Genomic DNA, 25,575 nt, shown 5'->3' with positions numbered 1-25,575 from the left:
GATTTAGGACTTGGCATGAGTCTGAAATCTATAAAAAGTGCTTGCAGCCAGGACTGGTAGGGAGACCCCTAGTGGTCATTTTTTAGAGTAGAAAATTTAAGAGAAAGAAGCATATATTTTTTTAATAACCTGCAATTGGAAAGTTATTCTGCATACATTAATCTATAATATATCTAGTTTTTTCGATGAAAGGTACCCTTTTAATCATTGTTCCCTGCTGCACAGTAAGAAGTCCTGGAGGCGGAGCCATAGTGCATGTAGTCGCGCTGCTTTGCCTTCCTCCTGGCCACTCATGCTTGAACCCTGCAAAGCCTGGCATTTGTGTGTCAATCAGGCGCGGGTATTTGTCCATGGTGCCCTTCATCTACAAGGTATTGGGGAGGGCTCATAGGGCTTAGCGCTCCTGACAGGTTCCCTTGAAATCGGTGTTGGATGTGAAATGTTCACTAACAGCAAGCAAAGGTATTAGAAATGTAGAGCTTTTTATTATGTATTGATAAAAATGTATTAGCGCAAGCAATCTCTATAATCTGTCTATAAGATATGGTATAAATGTGTGATAGATGTTCACATATGGAAGAAGCGTTGGCTCCATTGCATATCCTGTTAAAATGCAGGACAAAATAGCAGGTCTGCAGTGTTATATCCACTGAAATACCGAACACCAGGATGGGCACCTGATTGGCCCTATTGAAGTCGGTGGCATACGTCCGGCATGTAATGGACCTGGCACCATTGAAGTAGAAATATTAGTGCAGATGTGACCCCAGCCTACAAGCTGTACCACAGCAGACCACACGCACACTTCCCTTTGAGAGTCTTCCTGACAGATCACCAGCTTGGGTTTCCTTTTGTATAAATTTTGCCTTGTTACAAGTTTTCTTCAGAGTATATAAAAGCTTTTATACAAATATATCCTCTCGCCAGACCTGTAATATAATAGTGCCCCCCCCCCCCTTTCCATTCTCCTGTATGTTTATTGGGCTGGATTCTAAATATTTGAGACACTTATTTCACTTGCTGAGCGTCCATGTTTATTATCCTTTTGGCCTCATACCCATCCTGTTCTCGGATTATCCCATTGCTGTAAACTCCACATCAAGAGCCAGGCTATGTTCATATGTGATGGCTTTGCCTTCGGATCTCGGCTGCAGATTTTGTAAAGAACCCAACTAAGGTTTTCTTAAACTGAATCTCAGTTTTCTGTCACAGATTAACCCCATTTCTCTTTTGATGGAGATAATCCGCAGCTTTTCCATGTTAAAATCCGCAGCAATAGGCTTTGGCTTTTTTTGCTACTAAGTGAATGGTCCCTGCAGCTGCAATCCACTTGTCATTTAGGGTACGTTCACACGTTCCGAACGCTGGAGACGGCACCGGGAGCTTGTGACGTCACACCCCTGCCCCCTCATGATGTCACACCCCTGCCCCCTCATGACGTCACACCCCTGCCCCCTCATGACGTCACACCCCTGCCCCCTCATGACGTCACACCCCTGCCCCCTCATGACGTCACACCCCTGCCCCCTCATGACGTCACACCCCTGCCCCCTCATGACGTCACACCCCTGCCCCCTCATGACGTCACACCCCTGCCCCCTCATGACGTCACACCCCTGCCCCCTCATGACGTCACACCCCTGCCCCCTCATGACGTCACACCCCTGCCCCCTCATGACGTCACACCCCTGCCCCCTCATGACGTCACACCCCTGCCCCCTCATGACGTCACACCCCTGCCCCCTCATGACGCCACACCCCTGCCCCCTCATGACGTTACACACCCCTGCCCCCTCATGACGTTACACACCCCTGCCCCCTCATGACGTTACACACCCCTGCCCCCTCATGACGTTACACACCCCTGCCCCCTCATGACGTTACACACCCCTGCCCCCTCATGACGTTACACACCCCTGCCCCCTCATGACGTTACACACCCCTGCCCCCTCATGACGTTACACACCCCTGCCCCCTCATGACGTTACACACCCCTGCCCCCTCATGACGTTACACACCCCTGCCCCCTCATGACGTTACACACCCCTGCCCCCTCATGACGTTACACACCCCTGCCCCCTCATGACTACACACCCCTGCCCCCTCAGTGCAAGTCTATGGGAGGGGGCGTGACTGCTGTCACGCCCCCTCCCATAGACTTGCATTGAGGGGACGGGGAATGGCATAATGATGGGGCGGGGCTATGATGTCACGAGCTGCCAGCTCCAGCGTTCGTAACAGTTTGTTCCAAACGCTGAGCAGCGGAGTACCCCTTTAAAGGGGTTATCTAGGATTAGTAAAATAGAGCTTATTTTATTTTTTTTAACAAAAATCTGCACCACTCTTGGCCTCTGGTTGTGTGTGAGATTGTGTTGGGATTGAGTATTCTGATCTATATCAACTGGACACCTCTGCTCCTCTTTCTCTTGTTGGTTCTGGTTCAGGTGGACTGGGTAACGTTGTTAGTTTGTATGTAAAGTTTCCGTTCTGTGTCCCATAGCCATTCAGGTCTCTGCTCGGATCAGAATTTACAAAATGAAATTATTGCAAAATTGTATGACATGGATAGTAAAATGTGCCAATGCGCTCCAGATGTTGCTCATGGAAAATGTTCATTCTGTCCAGCTGAGCCATTTTTTCAGCATTTCTTACCTCTGGGACTTTTGTAGGCAAAATAGATGGACTGGAAGCAGGTGAGGCCAGGATTAGCGACTCAGCACTGGCATCGCCTCAGTGATCAAGGCAGGAAATATAGATTTTAAGCAGCTTTTCTACTATAAATGCATGATTTCCTTTGCATTAGCCCAGTACTGCGTAGCCTTATGCTTGGGTACAGCTAGTAATAACACTGCTACAGATTAGATAACCAACAAACCTAGAATAGCCGCAGTAGTTGTGGATGTAAGGAAGTTGAGGTTCAGATTTGTAGGTGACATCTACAGTGGGGATCAAAAGTTTGGGCACCCCAGGTAAAAATTTGTATTAATGTGCATAAAGAAGCCAAGGAAAGATGGAAAAATCTCCAAAATGCATCAAATTACAGATTAGACACTATTATAATATGTCAAAAAAAAGTTAGATTTTATTTCCATCATTTACACTTTCAAAATTACAGAAAACAAAAAAATGGCGTCTGCAAAAGTTTGGGCACCCTGCAGAATTTATAGCATGCACTGCCCCCTTTGCAAAGCTGAGACCTGCCAGTGTCATGGATTGTTCTCAATCATCACCTGGGAAGACCAGGTGTCAATCTCAAAGGTTTTAAATGCCCAGACTCATCTGACCTTGCCCCAACAATCAGCACCATGGGTTCTTCTAAGCAGTTGTCTAAAATCTGAAACTGAAAATAGTTGACTCTCACAAAGCTGGAGAAGGCTATAAGAAGATAGCAAAACGTTTTCAGATGTCAATATCCTCTGTTCGGAATGTAATTAAGAAATGGCTGTCATCAGGAAAAGTGGAAGTTAATGCAAGATCTTGAAGACCAAGAAAAATATCAGAACAGCTCATAGGGTTGTGAGAAAAACAATTCAAAACCCACGTTTGACTGCACAATCCCTCCAGAAAGATCTGGCAGACACTGGAGTTGTGGTACACTATTCCACTATAAAGAGATACTTGTACAAATATGGTCTTCATGGAAGAGTCATCAGAAGAAAACCTCTTCTACGTCCTCACCACAAAAAGCAGCGTTTGAACTTTGCAAATTAACTTATAGACAAGCCTGATGCATTTTGGAAACAAGTTGTGTGGACAGATGAGGTTAAAATTGAACTTTTTGGCCGGAATGAGCAGAGGTACATTTGGAGATGAAGGGGAATTTAATGAAAAGAACCTCTGTCCAACTGTTAAGCATGGGGGTGGATCAATCATGCTTTGGGGTTGTATTGCAGCCAGTGGCACAAGGAGCATCTCACGAGTAGAAGGAAAAATTGATTCAATAAAATTTCAGCAAATTTTGGATGGTAACTTGATGCCATCTGTGAAAAAGCTGAAGTTAAAGAGAGGATGGCTTCTACAAATGGATAATGATCCTAAACACACCTCGAAATTCACGGGGATTAAGTCAAGAGACGTAAACTGAAGGTTTTGCCATGGCCCTCACACTCTCCTGACCTCAATAGAATTGAAAATCCATGGATAGACCTTAAAAGAGCAGTGCGTGACAGACAGCCCAGAAATCTCAAAGAACTGGAAGACTTTTGTAAGGAAGAATGGGCAAATATACCTCAAACAAGAATTGAAAGACTCTTGGCTGGCTACAAAAAGCGTTTATAAGCTGTGATACTTGCCGAAGGGGGCAGTACAAGATATTAACTACGCAGGGTGCCCAAACTTTTTCAGCTGCCATTTTTTGGTTTTCTGTTATTTTGAAAGTGTAAATGATGGAAATAAAACTCTCCCCCTCCCATAGACTTGCATTGAGGGGGTGTGTTGTAAGGTCACGACCTCCTCAGCCCTCACCCAGCATTGGGAACAAAATGTTCTGAACACTGGGGCAGTGTAGTACCTCTTTAAAATGGCAAAACCCTTAAACCAAGGCAGTGTGTCTGATGTGGGCTCCTCTGGAAAACATTATATTATTATTATTTATTTCATTTATATAGCGCCTACAGAGATTCCGCAGCGCTTATTATTAATAAAAATGTATATTATTATTATTTTTTTTTTTTATGAACTGGTGCCAGAAAGTTAAACAGATTTGTAAATGTCTTCTATTATTCCCTCCAGTACTTATCAGCTGCTGTATGATCCACAGGAAGTTCTTTTCTTTTTGAATTTCCTTTCTACCTGATCACAATGCTCTCTGCTGACACCTCTGTCCAGAGTAGGAGCAAATCCCCATAGCAAACCTCTGCTGCTCTGGACAGTTTCTGACACAGACAGAGGTGTCAGCAGAGAGCACTGTGGTCAAACAGAAAGGAAATTCAAAAAGAAAAGAACTTCCTGTTGAGCATACTGCAGCTGGAAGGATTAAACATTTTTAATAGAAGTAATTTACAAATATGTTTAACTTTCTGGCACCAGTTGATTAAAAAAAAAAATGTTTTCCAGTGGAGTACCCCTTTAATGCCAAAGTTACCTGTTAACTATTTGCATTTATGGAGACGCCAGACAAACAATCTGTCATTGGATCAACATTGGGAGAGCCTGTGCTCATGGTACGGTTGACATTTGCATCTTCATTTCATACAAAGACTGTAAAAGCAAACGCTCTGGGAAGAGATTATTATTTTTTTTTTTGTAGCTTTATGTGCACATGATGGATTTGATAGGAACGGCTTTATTCTACGCCGAAACGGTGTTTGGGTGTGAAGGGGTCACTGAAGGCAAGTAGTTGTGTGGGCTGTGTGCAATGTATATTGAGGTTTTCATAGAGTAGTTGCAGGTTTGCCTTGTTCCTGCTGTTATTGTAATACTACACTGCTATGCACATTGCACTTTCTATATAGTTACCTACTTAGGTTAGTTATTTCTAGAGATGAGCGAACTTACAGTAAATTCGATTCGTCACAAACTTCTCGCCTCTGCAGTTGACTTATCCTGCGTAAATTAGTTCAGCTTTCAGGTGCTCCCGTGGGCTGGAAAAGGTGGATACATTCTAGGAAAGATTCTCCTAGGACTGTATCCACCTTTTCCAGCCCACAGGAGCACCGGAAAGCTGAACTAATTTATGCAGGATAAGTCATCAACTGCCGAGCCGAGAAGTTTGTGACGAATTGAATTTACTGTAAGTTCGCTCATCTCATCTCAGATGTCAATGTAAATTAAATGACTGAACACAGCTTGAAATCCTGCACATGATATCTGCGCAGAATACTGTACATGTGAATAGACCCTTAAGATAAAGTACCACTGTGCTCAAGATACATTAGTTTATTTAGTTTAGAGTTGTATATCAATTATTCTACTCTCCAAATTCTCTGATGTGCAGGGAGAATTCATTCTGTCCAAAATGTGGGGGGGAAATATGTTTACTGTGCCAGAGGATGTTCCCTACAATTTACATGTTTAGAATAAAAGTTAATAGGGTCGTGTGTATCCCAGAAGATCTTTAATGGATTTCTGGCAGCGGCTGGGTCACGGCTGCAGCCACTTGCGGACAAGTGACCTGTGTTGCCTGAATGAACTATACAAAGGGGTTGGAATAAGGGTCATGTCACAATTTGATACATATGAGGTGACCTCATTATTGGTAGATTAGTTGCCGCAGTTCTATTTCTGTCATCTCTCTGCGGAGGCCTTGTGGTCGGCCCATTAAGGGAAACGCGCGCAGTAAACTGACTTTTCAGGAGATTTCTAGTGTGGAACTTTTCAGTAGATCTCTCCATCTCACAGTAGAAATGAACCTGCATAGTGGATTTCCTTGGACCTTGTTCTAGCAGTCTGTGGGATAGTTTGGATGTTGATTGAATGTTTTTGGCTGGAATACTTCTTTAAGAAAAATGTTATGCTACATTGGTGCCATTCTGTCTTACGATAAAGTTCGATCATATTTAGGGAGCTCGACTCTATGGCAACCTCATACGTCATACCCGTGAATATGACTTCTACTTGTGTAGGACCTTTTTCTAAACCGGTCCAATCTTATTGTGTGTTGTACGCAGCAGCTTTAGTCTCTACTCGTCTTGTCATGAAGTCTCCGGACGGCTCTGTATAAATGACTCTGTGGTATCGGGAGGGAGCCTGCTGTTTCCATATCAAGTCATCCACGGTTGTCGGTGACATTCTGGGGACAATGAGTGGCTCGCTGTTTGACACGTCAGCTTTCAAGCCGGCAGCGCTGCCAGTGTGTGCGAGATGTTGGCCGCCTTCCAGCACCCCTTCATGATAATGTCCTATGCTTTCCACCAGGGAATCTCTTTAGCGTTTCAATTATCTCACCATTTTTCTAAACAAGGTGTTTGACCTGGATGAACTTTGCAGAGACTCGCGCAGTTATAGAGGGTGTTTGTAAAGCAGGTGGCTTATTTAGCAATCGTAAACCACTGTATAGAGTGCTGCTTTTTTCATTTTTATTTTATATTTTTTTAAAGCTTTGTTTGTCTTAGAAACATTACTTATTTTTCCCTAGTAATTTAAAGAGAGACTGTAAACTCTATTGATGGGTTGCACGAAACAAAGGGAGGGCTACGAAATGTACCTCTAGTTTAAAGGGATATTCCGCCCCTAAATTACTTATCCCATATTCAAAGGATTAGATGTCTGAGTGCGGGGGCCCAGCTGCTGGGACCCACCAAGATCTCCAGGCCAGCATTGCAGTGTTCTGAACACAAGCTTGGAGCTTTCGTGTTCATGGCGTCACTCCATGCCCCCTCCATTCATGTCTATGGGAGAGGGTGTGACAGCCAGTACATAGCAATCACGCCTCCTCCCATTGACATGAGTAGAGGGGGCATGACTGCTCTGGTTGCCTGTGATCCAGCACAGATTGCACCAGATGACTGGGGTGCCCCTCTGGAGATCTTCAGGGGTCCCAACAGCCAGGCATAGGCAAACGTTGGCACTGCAGAGTTTTTGAACTACATCTCCCATGATGCTCTTAAAACCAAAATGCTGCAAAAGCATCATGGGAGATGTAGTCCAAAACATCTGCAGTGCCGAAGGTTGCCTATGCCTGGGATAGGGGATAAGATGTTTAAGGGTGGAGTACACCGTTTTAAGGACAACACTGATTATAGTGAATGACTCAAGTGTCCGCAACATGACAGTCTCCAGAAATCCTTACCTAGTTGCAGTGTCAGCAGCCAGAGGATATCATGTAGCACTAACCTTAAGGTAGGGTTTGGAGAATTTTGTGGTTGTTTAAACACATTTAACTTTGTTCTCAGATATATTTTGCACAGCTAGTATAACTCTATCACTACCCCGCATATTCTGTATGTACGGTCTCCCTGTAGGTAGTTTCTTCGGCGAAATAAACTTCCTTGTTGGATGTTCTGCTATGTAACTTCTGATGAGTGAACTCTGCAGCAGCCTCCCATTAAGATCAGCAGGGGGCTACTTCAAGTGGAATCCGCTTGGAAATTCAAAGCAATATGCCTGTGGTGTGAATGGGCCTTAAAGGTGTACTCCGGTGCTTACACATCTTATCCCCTATCCAAAGGATAGGGGACAAGATGCCTGATCGCGGGAGTCCTGCCGCTGTGATCATGCACGCGGCACCCCGTTTGTAATCAGTCCCCGGACCGTGTTCGCTCCGGGTCTGATTACGCTCGACCGCAGGGCCGGTGGCGTGTGACGATAGCTGTCACGCCTCCTCCCGTAGGCTTGCATTGAGGGGCGGAGCGTGACGTCACACGAGGGCGGAGGATTGACGTCACACGCCGCTGGCCCTGCGGTTGACCTTAATCAGACCCGGAGCAAACATGCTCCGGGCACTGATTACAAACGGGGTTCCGCGTGCATGATCCTGGGGGTCCCCAGCTGCGGGACTCCCGCTATCAGGCATCTTATCCCCTATCCTTTGGATAGGGGATAAGATGTGTACGCACCGGAGGACCCCTTTTAAGTACAACATTTTTGTAATTTTTAAATATTCCTGAATGCATATAAAAGGGGAGGTTTTGTACATGCGCTTACAGTGGTCTCCAAACTCTGGACCTCCAGATGTTGCAAAACCTACAAATCCCAGTATCCACCACACTAGACCACTAGGGAGCATTCACAAGTCCCTTTAGATGCTGCCGTCAGCTTTGACAGCGCCGATCTAAAGGGTTAATAGTCAGGCGCGGCAGGCGCTGCTTGCCGACAATTAGCAGCAGCCCTCTGCTACAGCAATATACAGGGGGGCTGCTGGGTATTGAGCAGGCTTAAGGTATGAGCCCACTCCATACACCCGGAGCACTGCCGTACTAGTCTGGGGGGGGGGGGGGGGGATGTTTTGGGCAGTTCTGATTGCCTGAAGGAGGGCTAAATTGCCTGATAAACTCACCTGCATGTCCCAGATGTCGGGCAATTGGATTTCCACAACCCTGTAACGGTTGGGTAATTGTTTTACCATACATGGCTGGATTGTTAATTATTGTTATCCTGTGTCTGAAATTCCAATATACATTAATATTGGCTAAATCCACTGATTCTGGGAGATCATCATGTGTATGGTGCCAACTGTTGGTCATGGAGCATGTCAGCATGACCACAAGCAGCCACAAGAGGTTCCTGGCAGCATCTTTCCTACCTCTTCCCATTCAGAGTGGACATGTTCATTCGGTGATAAGAGCAATATCTTGTTTGGCCGTACCTTTATTAAAGGGGTACCCCACTGGCTAGTGTGGAACTAAATGTTCCGATCGCTGTTTTCGTGCTGAGGGGGTTGACTACGCCCCCTCAATGCAAGTCTATGGGAGGGGGCGTGACGGCTGTCACGCCCCCTCCCATAGACTTGCATTGAGGGGGGAGTGGCCGTGAAGTCACGAGTGGGCGTGGCTGATCCCCCGCTGCACGAAAACAGCATTTGGAACATTTAGTTCCACACTAGCCAGTGGAGTACCCCTTTAAGGGTGTCTGTGCTCCCTTTACATTGTCAGACAACCTAAAGGTTTGTAAAATGTACTCAGAATTGGACAGTAAAACAATCCGTTATATTTTGCCTTAGATTATTCTGGTTCTAAATTAAACCCTATATAAAAGTCAAGAGCTGTTTACAATTCTGCTGGTTGTTAATAGAAACAGTCAGGAAGCTTTTTGACAAACACGCCCCCGACAGCTGAAATCGTGTACTGCAGGGACATAATAGATCACTGCTTAGGCTGTAACATAGGATTCATATACACAACACAGTTATAGGCCAAGATTTGTCAATCTGTCTTAGACAAAAATGTATCTGATGTTTGTCGTAGACAGAGAACAACCAATCACAGCTCGTTTTGAAAAACCAAAGCTGAGCTGTGATTTTGACTCTTGGCTACGCGGTTACAGTAAGCGGACTCTTGGCTACGCGGTTACAGTAAGCGGACTCTTGGCTACGCGGTTACAGTAAGCGGACTCTTGGCTACGCGGTTACAGTAAGCGGACTCTTGGCTACGCGGTTACAGTAAGCGGACTCTTGGCTACGCGGTTACAGTAAGCGGACTCTTGGCTACGCGGTTACAGTAAGCGGACTTTTGCCTACGCGGTTACACTAAGCGGACTCTTGGCTACGCGGTTACACTAAGCGGACTCTTGGCTACGCGGTTACACTAAGCGGACTCTTGGCTACGCGGTTACACTAAGCGGACTCTTGGCTACGCGGTTACACTAAGCGGACTCTTGGCTACGCGGTTACACTAAGCGGACTCTTGGCTACGCGTTAACATTTAATATCGGTGGAGGATTACAGTAGCAGGCAAGTGGGTGAGTCAAAGTCTGTGATGCATATGAATGTGTGATCCTAGAGGGCGACTGTGGCAGTAGGTATGTTTTTCTGGAATTGACAACCCGCACAGAAAGTGGCACCTCTCCGATTCTTGTTTTAGGGGCTTATGCTGATCTTGTAGGCTGACAGTTGTGGTGTGCGTGTGTATGAATATAGAATATGTTTATATACCCCCACTGTGTAATATAGTAGGCAGGGGGCTTATTTCACATTACTTGGGAAAGTAGAACTGAATGCTAATGACCTGAATGCTAATGTCCATATATCACATACATTGGAGCAGTAAAATATTTCCATTCCTCTGCCGTATGGATTTACTTAAAGCCGGCCTGATCCAGTTTCTATAATTATCCTGCCATCTCTCTCCATTTTCTTCTAATACTCCCTACACCAGGGATTGAAAAATAAAGGAAAAAGAACAGTTTTTATCCTTCCATACAATAGAACATTTGTCATAGGTTTGTTCACTGTATTTGATCTTTGCATTTTGTCTCTTCCCATCATCTGTAAGAGTCCACAATACTCATAGCAAGCCAAGGATTGGATTGTATCATTCATTGTAGAGCAATATATGTGTAGAAATGGTTCCTGACCTACCTTACGGTTACTTATGGTTGGATTGGGCCATCTAACCATGCACTTAACCTCCGGGGCCCGTCTAAGGATTTTTTTTTTCCCTTGACTATAAACGTCCATAAGAGTCTCCTGAGGTATGATGCTCGCTCAGCAGGTGAGCGCACATCATACCCGGTGGGTCCCGGTTGCTAATGCCGGACATCACCGTTCTGGATGATGTCTGGCATCAACTCTTTAGACGCTGCGATCAAAGTTGATCGCTGCGTCTAAAGTGAAAGTATCAGCTTCCCGGCAGCTCAGTCAGGCTGATCGGGACCATCGTGGTAAAATCGCAATCTGCCGATCAGCTAGAACGCAACAGAAGCGTGCATTACCTGTCTTCTGTCCGTCCGATTGGCGATTGATTGCCCCAAGCCTGAAATCCAGGCTTGAACAATCGACTGCCGATAACACTGATCAATGCATTGCAATGCAATGGCAGTGATCAGTGTATTGATTCAATGTACTGCATGTTATAGTCCCCTATGGGAGCTATTACATTGCAAAAAAAAGTGAATAAAGATCATTTAACCCCTTCCCTAATAAGTTTGAATCACCCCCCTTTTCCCATAAAAAAAAAAAAACTGTATGTAAAAATAGACATATATGTGGTGTCGCCGGGTGCATAAATGTCCGACTATAAAAATATATTGTTAATTAAACCGCACGGTCAATGGTGTACACGCAAAAAAAATCCAAAGTCCAAAATAGCGTTTTTTTTTGTCACTTTTTATACCATAAAAAAATTAATAGAAAGTGTTCAAAAAGTCTGATCAAAACAAAAATGGCACCGATAAAAACTTCAGATCACGGCGCAAAAAAATTAGCCCTCATACCGCCCCGTTCATGGAAAAATAAAAGTTATAGGGGTCAAAAGATGACAATTTTAAACATATAAATTTTCCTGCATGTAGTTATGATTTTTTCCAGAAGTAAGACAAAATCCAACCTATATAAGTAGGGTATCATTTTAATCGTATGGACCTACAGAATAATAAGGTGTAATTTTTACTGAAAAATACACTACAGAAGCTGCCAAAATTACAAAATGGCGTTTTTCTTTCATTTTGTCGCACAATGATTTTTTTTTTCCGTTTCGCCGTAGATTTTTGGGTAAAATGACTGATGTCATTACAAAGTAGAATTGGTAAAAAAAAGAAGCCATCATATGGATTTTTAGGTGCAATATTAAGTGTTATTATTTTTAGAAGGTGATGAAGAAAAAACGAAAATGCAAAAGCTGAAAAACCCTCCGTTTAAGGGGTTAAAATGGTCATTTTCTGACCTCTAACTTTTATTTATTTTATTTTTTTTCCATATACAGGGATGTGTGAAGGCTCATTTTTTGTGCTGTGATCTGAAGTTTTTATTGGTACATTTTTTGATGGGGCTTTTTAAAAGCGCTTTTATAATTTTTTTTTTTTTTTTGGGGGGGGGGGGGGGGGTATACAAAGTGACCAAAAAGTGATTATTATTATTATTTTTTTTTTACGTTTACACCATTGACCGTGTGGTTTCATTAGCATATTGTTGTAGTTCGGACCACATGTTTGTTTTTATGTGTGTGTGTGTGTGTGTGTATGTATATATATATATATATATATATATATATATATATATATATATATATATATATATAATTTTTTTTAGTTTAATTTTTTTCTTATATGGAATTTGGGATAAGGGCGATTCAAACTTTTAATATGGAAGGGGTTAATGGGTGTTTTTTTTAAACTTTTATTTAACTTTTGTTTTTAATACTTTATTGGGACTTTTAGGAGGAATCATTAGATTCCTCATACAGATCAATGTGGTTCCATAGAACTACATTGATCTGTGTGCTCTGCACTTGATTGATAAAGCCTGGTCCTGCCAGGCTTTATCAATCTCAGAGCCAGGACCAGCGCCTGTGGAGAGGTAAGCCCTCCAGCTACCTCAGCAGTGGATCGCCCTCCGCCTCCCACGATCATGCTACGGGGGGGCGATCCACCCTACTGGACCAGCAGGGAGTGTTGAAAGGTCCCTTTTAGATGCCGCTGTCAGCTTTGACAGCGGCAATCTAAAGGGTTAATAGCCGCCTGCGATGATCGCCGCATGCCTGCTATTAACAGCAGCCCCCAGCTACAAGAATCAGCTTGGGGCCGGACGGTATCACACCATACACAGCAAGATGAAGCAGTAGCTTCTTCTTTGTTTACTAGGCACAGCTCCATACGTATTGTAGAGGCAATGTCTATAGTCACTTGAATTGGACTTAGCTGTAGTACCAGGAATGACCACTGCATAATGCATGGAACTGTGCCTGGTAAACAATAAAAAGGCTTCAGTCCCTTTTAATTAGCTGATTAACCTCTTCAGGACATAGGGCGTATGGATACGCCCTGAATCCCGAGTCCTTAAGGACCGAGGGCGTATCCATACGCCCGTGGGAATTCCGGCCCCCACCGCTAGCCGGTTGGGGACCGGAGCCGGATGCCTGCTGAAATCGTTCAGCAGGCATCCCGGCATATCGCCCAGGGGGGTCATTATGCCCCCCCATGTCGGCGATCGCAGCAGATCGCTGGACAATTCAGTCCAGCGATCTGTGGCGATTCCGGGTCAATCGGGTCTCCAGTGACCCGATGACCCGGAATTACTGGCTGTTCGGGGCCGTCAGAGACGGCCCCGAACAGCCAGAGCCTGCAGGGGTGAGGTGGCACTGGTGCCACCTCACGATCGCCCTGATTCGTCGGCCGGATTACCGGCCGACCAATCAGGGCGCCTGCTGCGGGTGTCACTCCCGCACCCGCTCCGCCCCTCTTCTGGAGGACGTGAGCGGGTGCGGGAAGACGACCCCCGGTGCTGGGGACCCCGATCCCCGGCGCCCCTGTTGGGATCGGGGCCCCAGGAGCAGCTGCGGCGGCGGAGACGACGAGGGACTGACCTGTGCGGCTGTATCGTTGGAGGTGAGTGACAGCCTCCTGCTGTTGCTTAGCAACAGCTCCCAGCATGCAACAAGGGCATGCTGGGAGCTGTAGTTATGCAACAGCAGGAGGCAGACCACCACAACTCCCAGCATTCCCTTATGGGCATGCTGGGACTTATGGTTTTGCAACAGCTGGAGGCACATTCTTTCTATGGAAAAGTGTACCTTCAGCTGTTGTCTAACTACAACTCCCAGCTTGCACAAACAGCTAAAGTGCATGCTGGGAGTTGTAGTGGTGCATCTGCTGGTTGCATAACTACAACTCCCAGCATGCCCGTTGGCTGTCGGTGACTGCTGAGAGTTGTAGTTTTGCAACAGCTGAAGGCACACTGGTTGTGAAACTCAGAGTTTTTTTTTTACCTAACTCAGTGTTTCACGACCGGTGTGCCTCCAGCTGTTGCAAACTACAACTCTCAGCAGTCACCGTACACCATGCACCGTACATGCTGGGAGTTGTAGTTTTGCAACAGCTGGAGGCACACTGGTTGTGAAACACTGAGTTAGGTCACAAACTCAGTGATACATAACCAGTGTGCCTACAGTTGTTGCAAAACTGCAACTCTCAGCAGTCACCGACAGCCAACGGGCATGCTGGGAGTTGTAGTTATGCAACAGCTGGATGTCCCCGTCCCCCCCCCCCCCCAATGTGAACGTACAGGGTACACTCACATGGGCGGAGGATTACAGTAAGTATCTGACTGCAAATTTGAGCTGCCGCAAACTTTCTGCTGCAGCTCAAATTGCCAGCGAGAAACTACTGTGAACCCCCGCCCGTGCGACTGTACCCTAAAAACACTACACTACACTAACACAAAAAATAAAATAAAAAGTAAAAAACACTACATATACACATACCCCTACACAGCCCCCCTCCCCAATAAAAATGAAAAACGTCTGGTACGCCACTGTTTCCAGAACGGAGCCTCCAGCTGTTGCAAAACAACTCCCAGTATTGTCGGACAGCCGTTGACTGTCCAGGCATGCTGGGAGTTTTGCAACAGCTGGAGGCACCCTGTTAGGGGTATTCTACGCCAGTGATTCCCAATGTCCACCCCTATGCAATCCCTCATTTAGGCCTCAAATGCGCATGGCGCTCTCACTTTGGAGCCCTGTCGTATTTCAAGGCAACAGTTTAGGGTCACATATGGGGTATCGCCGTACTCGGGAGAATTTGTGTTACAAATTTTGGGGGGTATTTTCTGCTTTTACCCTTTTTAAAAATGTAAAATTTTTGGGAAAACAAGCATTTTAGGTAAAAAAAAAAAAATTTTTTTACATATGCAAAAGTCGTGAAACACCTGTGGGGTATAAAGGTTCACTTAACCCCTTGTTACGTTCCCCGAGGGGTCTAGTTTCCAGAATGGTATGCCATGTGTTTTTTTTTTGCTATCCTGGCACCATAGGGGCTTCCTAAATGCGGCCTGCCCCCAGAGCAAAATTTGCGTTCAAAAAGCCAAATGTGACTCCTTCTCTTCTGAGACCTGTAGTGCGCCAACAGAGCACTTTTCACCCCCATATGGGGTGTTTTCTGAATCGGGAGAAATTGGGCTTCAAATTTTTAGGGGTATTTTCTGCTATTACCCTTTTTAAAAATAAATTTTTTGGGGGAAAACAAGCATTTTTTTTTTTTTTTTACATTTGCAAAAGTCGTGAAACACCTGTGGGGTATTAAGGTTCACTTTATCCCATGTTACATTCCCCGAGGGGTCTAGTTTCCAAAATGGTATGCCATGTGTTTTTTTTTTGCTGTTCTGGCACCATAAGGGCTACCTAAAGGTAACATGCCCCCCAAAAACCATTTCAGAAAAACGTACTCTCCAAAATCCCCTTGTCGCTCCTTCCCTTCTGAGCCCTCTACTGCGCCCGCTGAACACTTTACATAGACATATGAGGTATCTGCTTACTCGAGAGAAATTGGGCTACAAATACAAGTAAAAATTTTGTCCTTTTACCCCTTGTAAAAATTCAAAAATTGGGTCTACAAGAACATGTGAGTGTAAAAAATGAAGATTGTGAATTTTCTCCTTCACTTTGCTGCTATTCGTGTGAAACACCTAAAGGGTTAAAACGCTGACTGAATGTCATTTTTGAATACTTTGGGGGGTGTAGTTTTTATAATGGGGTCATTTATGGGGTATTTCTAATATGAAGACCCTTCAAATCCACTTCAAACCTGAACTGGTCCCTGAAAAATACTGAGTTTGAAAATTTTGTGAAAAATCGGAAAATTGCTGCTGAACGTTGAAGCCCTCTGGTGTCTTCCAAAAGTAAAAACACGTCAATTTTATGATGCAAACATAAAGTAGACATATTGTATATGTGAACCAAAAAAAAATGTATTCGTAATATCCATTTTCCTTACAAGCAGAAAGCTTCAAAGTTAGAAAAATGCTAAATTTTCAAATTTTTCATCAAATTTACGGATTTTTCACCAAGAAAGGATGCAAGTATCGACAAAAATTTACCACTATGTTAAAGTAGAATATGTCACGAAAAAACAATCTCGGAATCAGAATGATAACTAAAAGCATTCCAGAGTTATTAATGTTTAAAGTGACAGTGGTCAGATGTGCAAAAAACGCTCCGGTCCTTAAGGCCAAAATGGGCTCCGTCCTGAAGGGGTTAATAGTATTTTTTACGAGTCAGACCCCTGCCAATCTGATTCTGATGACCTATCCCAAAGATAAGCCATCACTAGTAAAGTACCAAATCCCTGTATCCCTTAGCCTCTGTTCACGCCCCTTGTCTTTAATGGTGTCTGTTTTGGTTTTGTCTTTGGGTGCCGGAATAACCACTAAATTACAGTGTGATCACAGTCTAAATTTGTTTGTACACTACAGGTATATGCTGGCGTTTTAAAAACCAAAAACCTGGATTTGTGTCGTGCCGGGCTTCCAGTATCCTGCTCCTGTTCTCCGTTGCGGTTTTCTGGTTCCTTTTGGTGGACCAGCTGCTGGCCAGCTCGACTAATTGCTGGCCACAGCGATGTCCCCCTCGGCCAGTGATTGGCTGAGCAATCGTGTGATGAATGGAGCCCTGGCGTCAGTCTTTTACCTGGTACTGTGGCTCAATACCTCAGACTGCTGCTCAGCCAATCACTAGCCTAGGCAGCACATCGCTGCGGTCAAGGATTATCTGAGCTGCCGTTAAATCCTGGAGAACCCTTTTTAAAGTTACCAGATCATGTGGTCATGGCTTTTCTTTAACACAATAAAACTTCTTTTTGACTAAAGACAAATTTTTCCACATAAGCTAGAATAAACTTCCCCCCTATCCCTGCTTGTTTTTTCCTATTAAACTACAAAATGCATGAGCTCACACTTCCATATCTTGGTTAGGCCTCCATTACTAAGGTAACACTTTAATCTATCTGTCTGGGATCTCGAATGTTTCTCGAGGTCTCATTTTAGAGGTTCTGAAAGCAATCACTATAATAAAGTAACGACACTGTAGAAGTCTGTAAAGACCGTTTACACTATATATTCCCTGCCTCCAAGTGTCTTTGTGAATCATTGAAAAGCCCAGGCTTGTGAAGGCTTCCTGCGAGAATGGCTGTCTGTATTTTATAAGCCTTGGAAGCCTGCCACACAGTATGAGCTCATGACCATCCACATTCACTGTCATAAGCAGTCAGGGATTTTTTTTCTTTATTGCCTATAATGAGCTATACTTTTCAGTTTTATTGTGCAGCGCATTTCAAGCCCAGCCAGAATTGTGTGCGCTGGTGCTATTTTCAGTGTTTATGCCTCATCTCTTCCAGATGGAGGTCTTCAGAAACCAGTTATGCCTTGCACTCAGCAATTCACACAATCATCTCAGGAACCATTGTCTGTACCGTGCACGGCCTCTACGTTGGATGTCTTCAGTGTTGTACGCTATCCAAAGTTGGTCACACTGCTGCTACTGTACCCCTTATTTTTGTACAGGAAACAAAACCATAGCATTGATGTGGAGACACTTGGTAAAAAGGATGAGCAGTGTATAATCATTTTGTAGCAAATATGGTAGGAAATGAAACCAATCCTTAAAGGGGTACTCCGCTGCTCAGCGTTTGGAACAAACCGTTCCGAACGCTGGAGTCGGTGCCGGGAGCTCGTGATGTCATAGCCCCGTCCCTCATGATGTCAGGCCAAGCCCCCTCAATGCAAGTCTATGCGAGGGGGCGTGACGGCTGTCACGCCCCCTCCCATAGACTTGCATTGAGGGGGCGGGGCTATGACGTCACGTGCTGTCGGCTCCAGCATTTGGAACAGTTTAACTGTTTAACTGATAAATTCCAGATGCTCCAGCATCAAAGTTCCAGGCTTTCCTGCATCCTAATCAAAATAGGGAGTCCCTGTTGATCTTGCTGCTGTTAAGGGGTCAACTTTCTGGGATCAGTGGTTTCTCCTGTCCTGGCTGTAGTCAGTCAGCTGCCCTAAAGTGGACCCCTAAATAGGGGAATAAATAGGAACATGGTTAGATATGGATAGTCATTAGAATTTGGTGCATACATTTTACATTTCTATAGTTCTCTCCATTGGTGAGAGAGAATACTTTTCTTCTTCTTCTTTTTTTTTTTTTCTTTTTTTTTTCTTCAATTGCTCAGAATGGCAAAAGTCCAGGGCAATCCAGCTTATCTTGTCATATCTTCTGTCAGTCACACGGAGTAGGTGGGCCAGTGGTTGGTATTAGATTATATAGACTGGACTTACCTGCACAAAGGAGAACAAAATGTACATTTATGTCCTGTACATGCCCGCGAGCATTGGAGCAGTGCTCGCGTCATACACTTCAGGTCTGGGACCCGCCATTACCGGTAGGTCCGGGACCCGCCGATAATGGCAGACATCCTCTATCGCCATTGCCTGCAGCAATCGTCTAAAATGGCGGACAGAGGTCCCCTCACCTGCCTCCGTCCGTCTTTTGCTCTGGTCTGAGATTGAGCAGACCAGAGCAGAAGATCGCTGATAACACTGATCAGTGCTATGCCCTATGCATAGCACTGAACAGTATTAGCAATCAAGTGATTGATATAGATCAGGGGTACTCAACTATTTTTAGTGAGGGTTCACTCATCCAGGTCTTTCACTGATAAAGGTCCAGGCTAAGCACTAAAGCCTGGGGGCCGCAGTGCCATGAATGATATAGGTAAAATGACTGAACTCTGCAGGATGTAAATGTACTGTTTCCCATATTTTCTGAATACTGCCGCATACTGTACCCCTGAAAATAATACTGCTGCATACTGTACCCCTAAATACCACTGCCTACTGTACCCCTGAAAATAATACTGCTGCATACTGTGCCCCTGAAAATAATACTGCTGCATACTGTGCCCCTGAAAATAATACTGCCGCATACTGTGCCCCTGAAAATAATACTGCTGCATACTGTGCCCCTGAAAATAATACTGCTGCATACTGTACCCCTGAAAATAATACTGCTGCATACTGTGCCCCTGAAAATACTACCACATACTGTACCCATGAAAATAATGCTGCCACAGACAATAAAATACTGCCCCTGAATGTAATACTGCCGCACTGTACCTCTAAATAAATTGTGTACCCCCGAATATAAAACTGTTGCAAGCTGTACCCCTGAAAAGTCTGCCACATACTGTACCCCTGAATATAATGCTGCCACACACTGTGCCCTTAAATATATTGGTCACACACTGTACCCCTAAATATATTACTGCCACACACTGTACACCCTGAATATAATACTGCCACATACTATACCCCTGCATATATTACTGCCATATACTATAACCCTGTATATATTACTGCCACACACTATGGCCTGTATATCTAATTGGCCTGGTCAGGACCTACCGTTTTTCAGTTTTTGCACTTTTGTTTTTTCCTCATCACCTTTTAAAAATCATAACCCTTTCAATTTTGCACTTAAATATACATATAATGGCTTATTTTTTGCGCCACCAATTCTACTTTGCAGAGATCAGTCATTTTACCCAAAAATCTACGGTGAGACGGAAAAAAAAAAATCATTGTTTTCGGTAAAAAATGACACCTTATCATCATTCTGTAGGTCCATATGGTTAAAATGATACCCTACTTTATATAGGTTTGATTTTGTCGTACTTCTGACAAAAACCATAATTACATGAAGGTGTACACTGCGATGGTCCCGATCAGCCAGACTGAGCTGCCGGGGATGCATTTTAACAACTTTAGATGCGTCTATCAACTTTGAACGCCGTGTCTAAACGGTTAATAACGTGCGGCAATCAGTGACGCGCGTTATTAATCACGGGTTTCGACCGTTGTTAGAGGCCGGGCCCGACCCGCTATGACGCAGGGTCACACTTTAACCCCGCGTTATAGAAAGCGAGCAGACTCGGGGCGTAAGTGTACGACCTTGGTCCTTAAATGGGCACTGTCACGAAATAAAAAAATTGATATGTTGTAGTACTTAAGTACTACAACATATCTCTAATATAGTTTAATTAAAAAAAGTGATTTTAAACCAGTTTAAAATCACTTTTAAATTCGGCCACTAGGGGTCGCCCTCCTAGTGGCCGAATGCATTCGGCAGTGACGTCACTACAGAATTTCGTCTCATTTGAGCCCGGCAATGAGTCGAAATTCCAGTCACTGCGGTGCTCGCTCCCGCCTGTCAATCAAACAGGGGAGAGTGAGCACAGTGAAATCCAGGGCTGCGCATTGGCTCCCTGGACTCACACACTGGCCGCCTCCCTGCTGCATATTCTCCCTGCAGCAGGTAGGAACATGGCTCTTACCTCTGCTTACAGCCCCGGCTCCAGTGGGGATACGCCGCCTCCTCACTGCTCCTTGCAGCTGTGTCCTGTCATTGCCGGGGGAGCGCGTTATATGGAGCAACAAGTGTATGCCCGGCTTCCTGTCATGCTCCTACACTCTGGTAACTCTCTCTATGGTTCTGGAGGACTTTCAATCCTCCAGAAACATAGAGACAGTTTCCAGAGTGTACGGGCATGACAGGAAGCCGGGCATACACTTGTTGCTTGCTACGGACCCCCGCTCATGGTCCGGCACAGGTGAGGGGGAGGGGGGGTACGATATTGGTCGGGGGCTGGGTGTCTTCCAACACAGGGTGCCTCCAGTTGTTTCCCCACTACAACTCCCAGCATGCCCTGACAGCAAATAGATGTCAGGGCATGCTGGGAGTTGTAGTGGTGAAACAGCTGGAGGCACCCTGTCAGAATTATGGGCGGAACTCGGCCCCCAGCAGGCATCAGTGACGTGGTGCCTGCTGGGGAAGTCTGCCTGGTAGTGAGCACACTACCAGGCAGACAAAATGCCATTTTTAAGATAATAAAAAATAAAAAAAAATAAAGGCAGGGAGGGGGTTAGGGATAGATGGGCAATAAGCAGGGACAGAAAAAAAAAAGAGGATGGTGGGAGCTACTCTTTAAGGGGTTAAGGTCAAAAAGGGCTTGTACAAAGGGCTGCAAACCCTGCCAGTGCAGTGAAGCCAAAAGACCTCTCTGTAGTCTAAAAGACCAGCAGAGACCATGTGCTGTCATTATTGGTGAACTTGCTATTCCAGCCCTCAAACTTTTCCCCTATCAGTTGTCTGATTTTTGGGGGGAATGTGGAAGCAGAGAATGCAAGCTGCTCGGCACCAGGGCTCCTGTAGGTGGGTCGGTGGCAGGAAGTGTAATGTATGTATTATGGCTGTATCGGGTGCACTGGGGGGGCGTTGTAACAATGTCCCGAGAATATGGTAAGCAGAAATGCTATATAAAGAAATGAGACGTAGCACTCTTCATAGATGCGGAAAATCGTTTCGTGGCAGAAAATCGTTTCGTGGCAGAATCCCACTTGGTCACCTGCTATTGCACACGGTGCAGACAGCTGACGGGCAACGAAGTCATAGCAACAGGTAAACGGTACAATGCCGTTCACCAAGCCTGCAGTAGGCGGCTCAACCCGACAAGGGGGGCTTTAGACAGTATCCAATCTGGGAAGCAAAAGGGGAGGATCGGGATCTGGAAAAGAGAAAGAGAACACATACAGATAGCAAGTGATGTATCAAAAGTATGAAAACTCAATGAACAAAATGAACTGAATAATTTTGTTTGATCACTAAGTCTGAGAGCACCAGTTGCTCTTAGCTTGGAAATCCAGCGTGCTTCATCTTCTTGCCGTAATCTGGTATTGGAATCAAGTCCCGGGCGTGGGTCCCTCATGACTGCTGTGCCGAAGCATCTAAGCACATCTGCAGAGCCTCCATGGGCTTCACCGATGTGCTGAGCGATCCTCAGGACTCCTAGCCATTTGCTAGTAAGATGGATGTGCTCTCTAATAGGGCTGGGCGGTATACCAGTTCATACTGAAATTTTTTCCCTGCACGATATGAATTTTTCCCATACCGCAATACCGGTTGGGCCCCCCACCTGCAGATGATAATTCATTCGAGGGGGGGGGGGGGGGGGCCGCACCGCGGCCGCATCTCATTCATTTAAAGTGCCGGCGGCCCGCACTTCATGAATTTAAAGCGCCGCGGCCTGCAGGGGAGGGGGGGGGGGGGTTGAGGTATTTAGAGGGTCATATATGATTAGTTCCTGGGGGGGGAGGGGGGAATACCGTTAAATACCGTGAAATCGCCATAACTTGCAAAAATACCGTGATATGTGTTTCTGGTCATACTGCCCAGCCCTACTCTTAGTCGATTGAAAAGAGGGCGTATGGTTGACCCCTCAAAAAAAAAATGACTGGCATGTCAGGCAGTAGATGACTTGTAGTACGACAGGTGGTGAGGTCCTTGACATGGATTTCCACTCCACCGATTGTGAGGTTTTTCCTGTGATGAAGAACTTGCAGTGGCCGCACTTAAAATTCCCCTCTAGGGGTGAAGACTCCAGCCAGGTCCTTTTTCTCCTCACGGTGGTTAATTTGCTGCTCACCTGACTTTTTGGGGGGGTCCAACCTCTGGGACCCCTTCTGGGTTTCCAGGACGGGGCCCTGACTCTCCCTACTTCATGGAGCAGTGGGGCGCGCCAAAGACACCAGAGTGCAGGACAGGTGTCTGTCCCTTTTTATAGAAATAAGTGAAGCTGGATTTTAACTATTAAAATGCCCTGCACTGTTTTGCTGCTATTTATGTGTTGTGTTATTGTTAATTGCAGGAAACAGCATCAAAATGCAGCATAATGCATGTGAATGGGGTAGGGATCGACCGATTATCGGTATGGCCGATATTATCGGCCGATAATCACGATTTTGGGCATTATCGGTATCGGCAATTATCTTGCCGATAAGCTGATAATGCCCCGCCCCCGCACCGCCCCCACCGCGACCGCCACCCCCTCGACCCGCCGCACCGCACCCCCCACCGTGATGCTAGGCGGTATACCGGTCGGGCCCCTCCCCCACCCTCCGAGTCAATAAAAAAATGAAACTTACCCGTAATGGGGGTGGTCCAGGCCATCCTTCCTTCATGTAGTGTCCGGGGGCGTTCCGGGTGGAGGGTGGTCCGGTCCGGGCTGTCCTTCTTCTCCCACGGTCTTCTTCTCCACTCCGGGCAGGCTCCGGCCTAGTACGCTGCATAGACGCCGCTACGCCGTGACGTCAGGTGCGTCGCTGCGCACGGGCGTCACTGCGCAGCGACGTCTATGCAGCGTACTAGGCCGGAGCCTGCCCGGAGTGGAGAAGATGACTGCCGGAGAAGGACAGCCCGGACCGGACCACCCTCCACCCAGAACGCCCCCGGACACTACATGAACGATGGATGGATGGCCCGGACCACCCTGGCAGGTAGGGGAGAGAAGCGGGTGGCGGCGGCGGTCTATGGCCCCGCAAAAGCCACTGCAGATCATTGATTTAAAGCGCCCGCTTTAAATCAATGATCTGCAGCGGTGTCGCAGGGAGTTAAATAGCCGATAACTTATACCGGAATATCTGTATAAGTTATCGGCTATCGGCCCTAACCTGCACCGATTATCGGTATCGGCCCTAAAAAAACGATATCGGTCGATCCCTAGAATGGGGGTTTAGAAAGCATCATTTACATTCCATGCAAACCTGTCAGCATGCTAAAGAAACACTGCAGATTGTATACTTTGTATTAGAATAATGATTTTATTTGGTTGCAGAAAGTGTTTTGATATAATAACTTGCTCTTTCACATCCTCTTGCAACATTACTTTATTGTGAACTTTACAAAAAGTCCTGTATTTTCTGTGCAACTTAGTTTTGGGATCATGGACTAAAACATTAACTCTATTCCCCCCCGAATTTGGTTTTATGAAAGGCAGAAATGTAATGCTTCAATAGTCTTCGTCCCAGAGTCTATCTAACTACTATAATTTGTTTATTTGTACAGTCTGAGCTATGGAACTGGACATCCTTCTCATTCAGAAACGGAGCTCCTGCACCGACAGACCTATGCAGCCACTCATCAGCTCCCTGGATATGCCACCACACATCATCCTACAGGTAGAGCAAGTCGTGTACATGATGGTTGGAAATGACCAAATTCACTCATAGAAAACGGTCTCTAAACATAGTAACTGTTGCTGTATCCTGTGCCACTTTTAGATATATTTTATTTATATCGTATGTCAGATCTCTTATGCTACACTGTAGTTTTGAGCCCTGAAAATGCTGACTGTTCCATATAGAGTACTTTTAGTTACTCCTGTACATACCTTAATTTCTGATCACGCCGATTGATCCTTCTTGATAAGTGAGCAGAGCATGGAGTGCTTCTTCCCTGATCAACTTGTAGTTTAAGGATTGGACACTAGAGCTGTCCCTCAGAGCTGAGAAGAGGAGCGCAGAAGGACTCCTTGTACTGACCTCTGGATACTTGTAAAGCATTTTGGGACCTTGTGATATCTGTGCCTAGAATGCTACAAGTGGTGTATCTCGCCTTTTAAAGCATTAATGTCATTTAATATAATTTTTTTTGTAGGTCAGATGTGTCAAAGGCTTAGATGGCATCAGGTCTCAGTCCTGAGACCTTCTGCGATCATGAGTAATGATGCCTACCACCCCACAAATTTTGTTCCCAAGGTGTTTATGCGATAACTGCTTTTATTGTGGGCCATGCTTGCAAATGCTGTTATTTAGATACAGTGGTCCCTCAGGTTACAATATTAATTGGCTCTGGGACGACCATTGTATGTTGAAACCATTGTATGTTGAGACCAGAACTCTATGGAAACCTGGCAATTGGTTCTAAAGCCACCAAAATGTATTCCAAAAAATAGGAAAAAGTGAGAATTAAAGAAAAATAAGTAGATAACTAATATAGATAAAGCAAATCCTTACATATAAAAGTAAGAAAGAGCTGCTGGGAGCTGTAAATCACTGTCTATGTCAGTGTTTCCCAAGCATGGTGCCTCCAGCTGTTGCAAAACTACAACTCCCAGCATGCCCGGACAGCCAAAGGCTGTCCGGGCATGCTGTGAGTTGTAGTTTTGCAACAGCTGGGGGCACCCTGCTTGGGAAACACTGGTCTATGTAGAGGACAGGAGCTTCTTTAGGCTCCTGTACAGTATGAAGTGTCCTAAAAAAAAAAGTAACATGGAGTCACCCTTACCTGGTGTCCAGAGGAGCAGGTAACCCTGGTACAGGTAAAGAGTACAGAATATGTAATACCTCCCTGTACTGTAGGGGGGGGCGCTACCAAACATCAGTCAGTG

General features: G+C 45.4%; 1 protein-coding gene across 1 annotated transcript in view; it reads left to right on the top strand.

Annotated features, from left to right (window-relative positions):
* The window catches only part of QSER1 (glutamine and serine rich 1), a 90,749-nt gene that overhangs the window by 28,333 nt on the left and 36,841 nt on the right, over positions 1 to 25,575 (top strand). Inside the window, exon 2 of the mRNA XM_056526608.1 lies at positions 24,252 to 24,364. Coding sequence (XP_056382583.1) covers positions 24,252 to 24,364 — 113 coding nt within the window. The remainder of the gene's footprint in view (positions 1 to 24,251; positions 24,365 to 25,575) is intronic.

This window comes from Hyla sarda, chromosome 6 (genome assembly GCF_029499605.1).
Source record: "Hyla sarda isolate aHylSar1 chromosome 6, aHylSar1.hap1, whole genome shotgun sequence".
In the NCBI taxonomy this organism is placed as follows: Eukaryota; Metazoa; Chordata; class Amphibia; order Anura; family Hylidae; genus Hyla; species Hyla sarda.
Note: the sequence above shows the minus strand (reverse complement) of the source record. Positions and strands in the feature narration are given on the sequence as shown.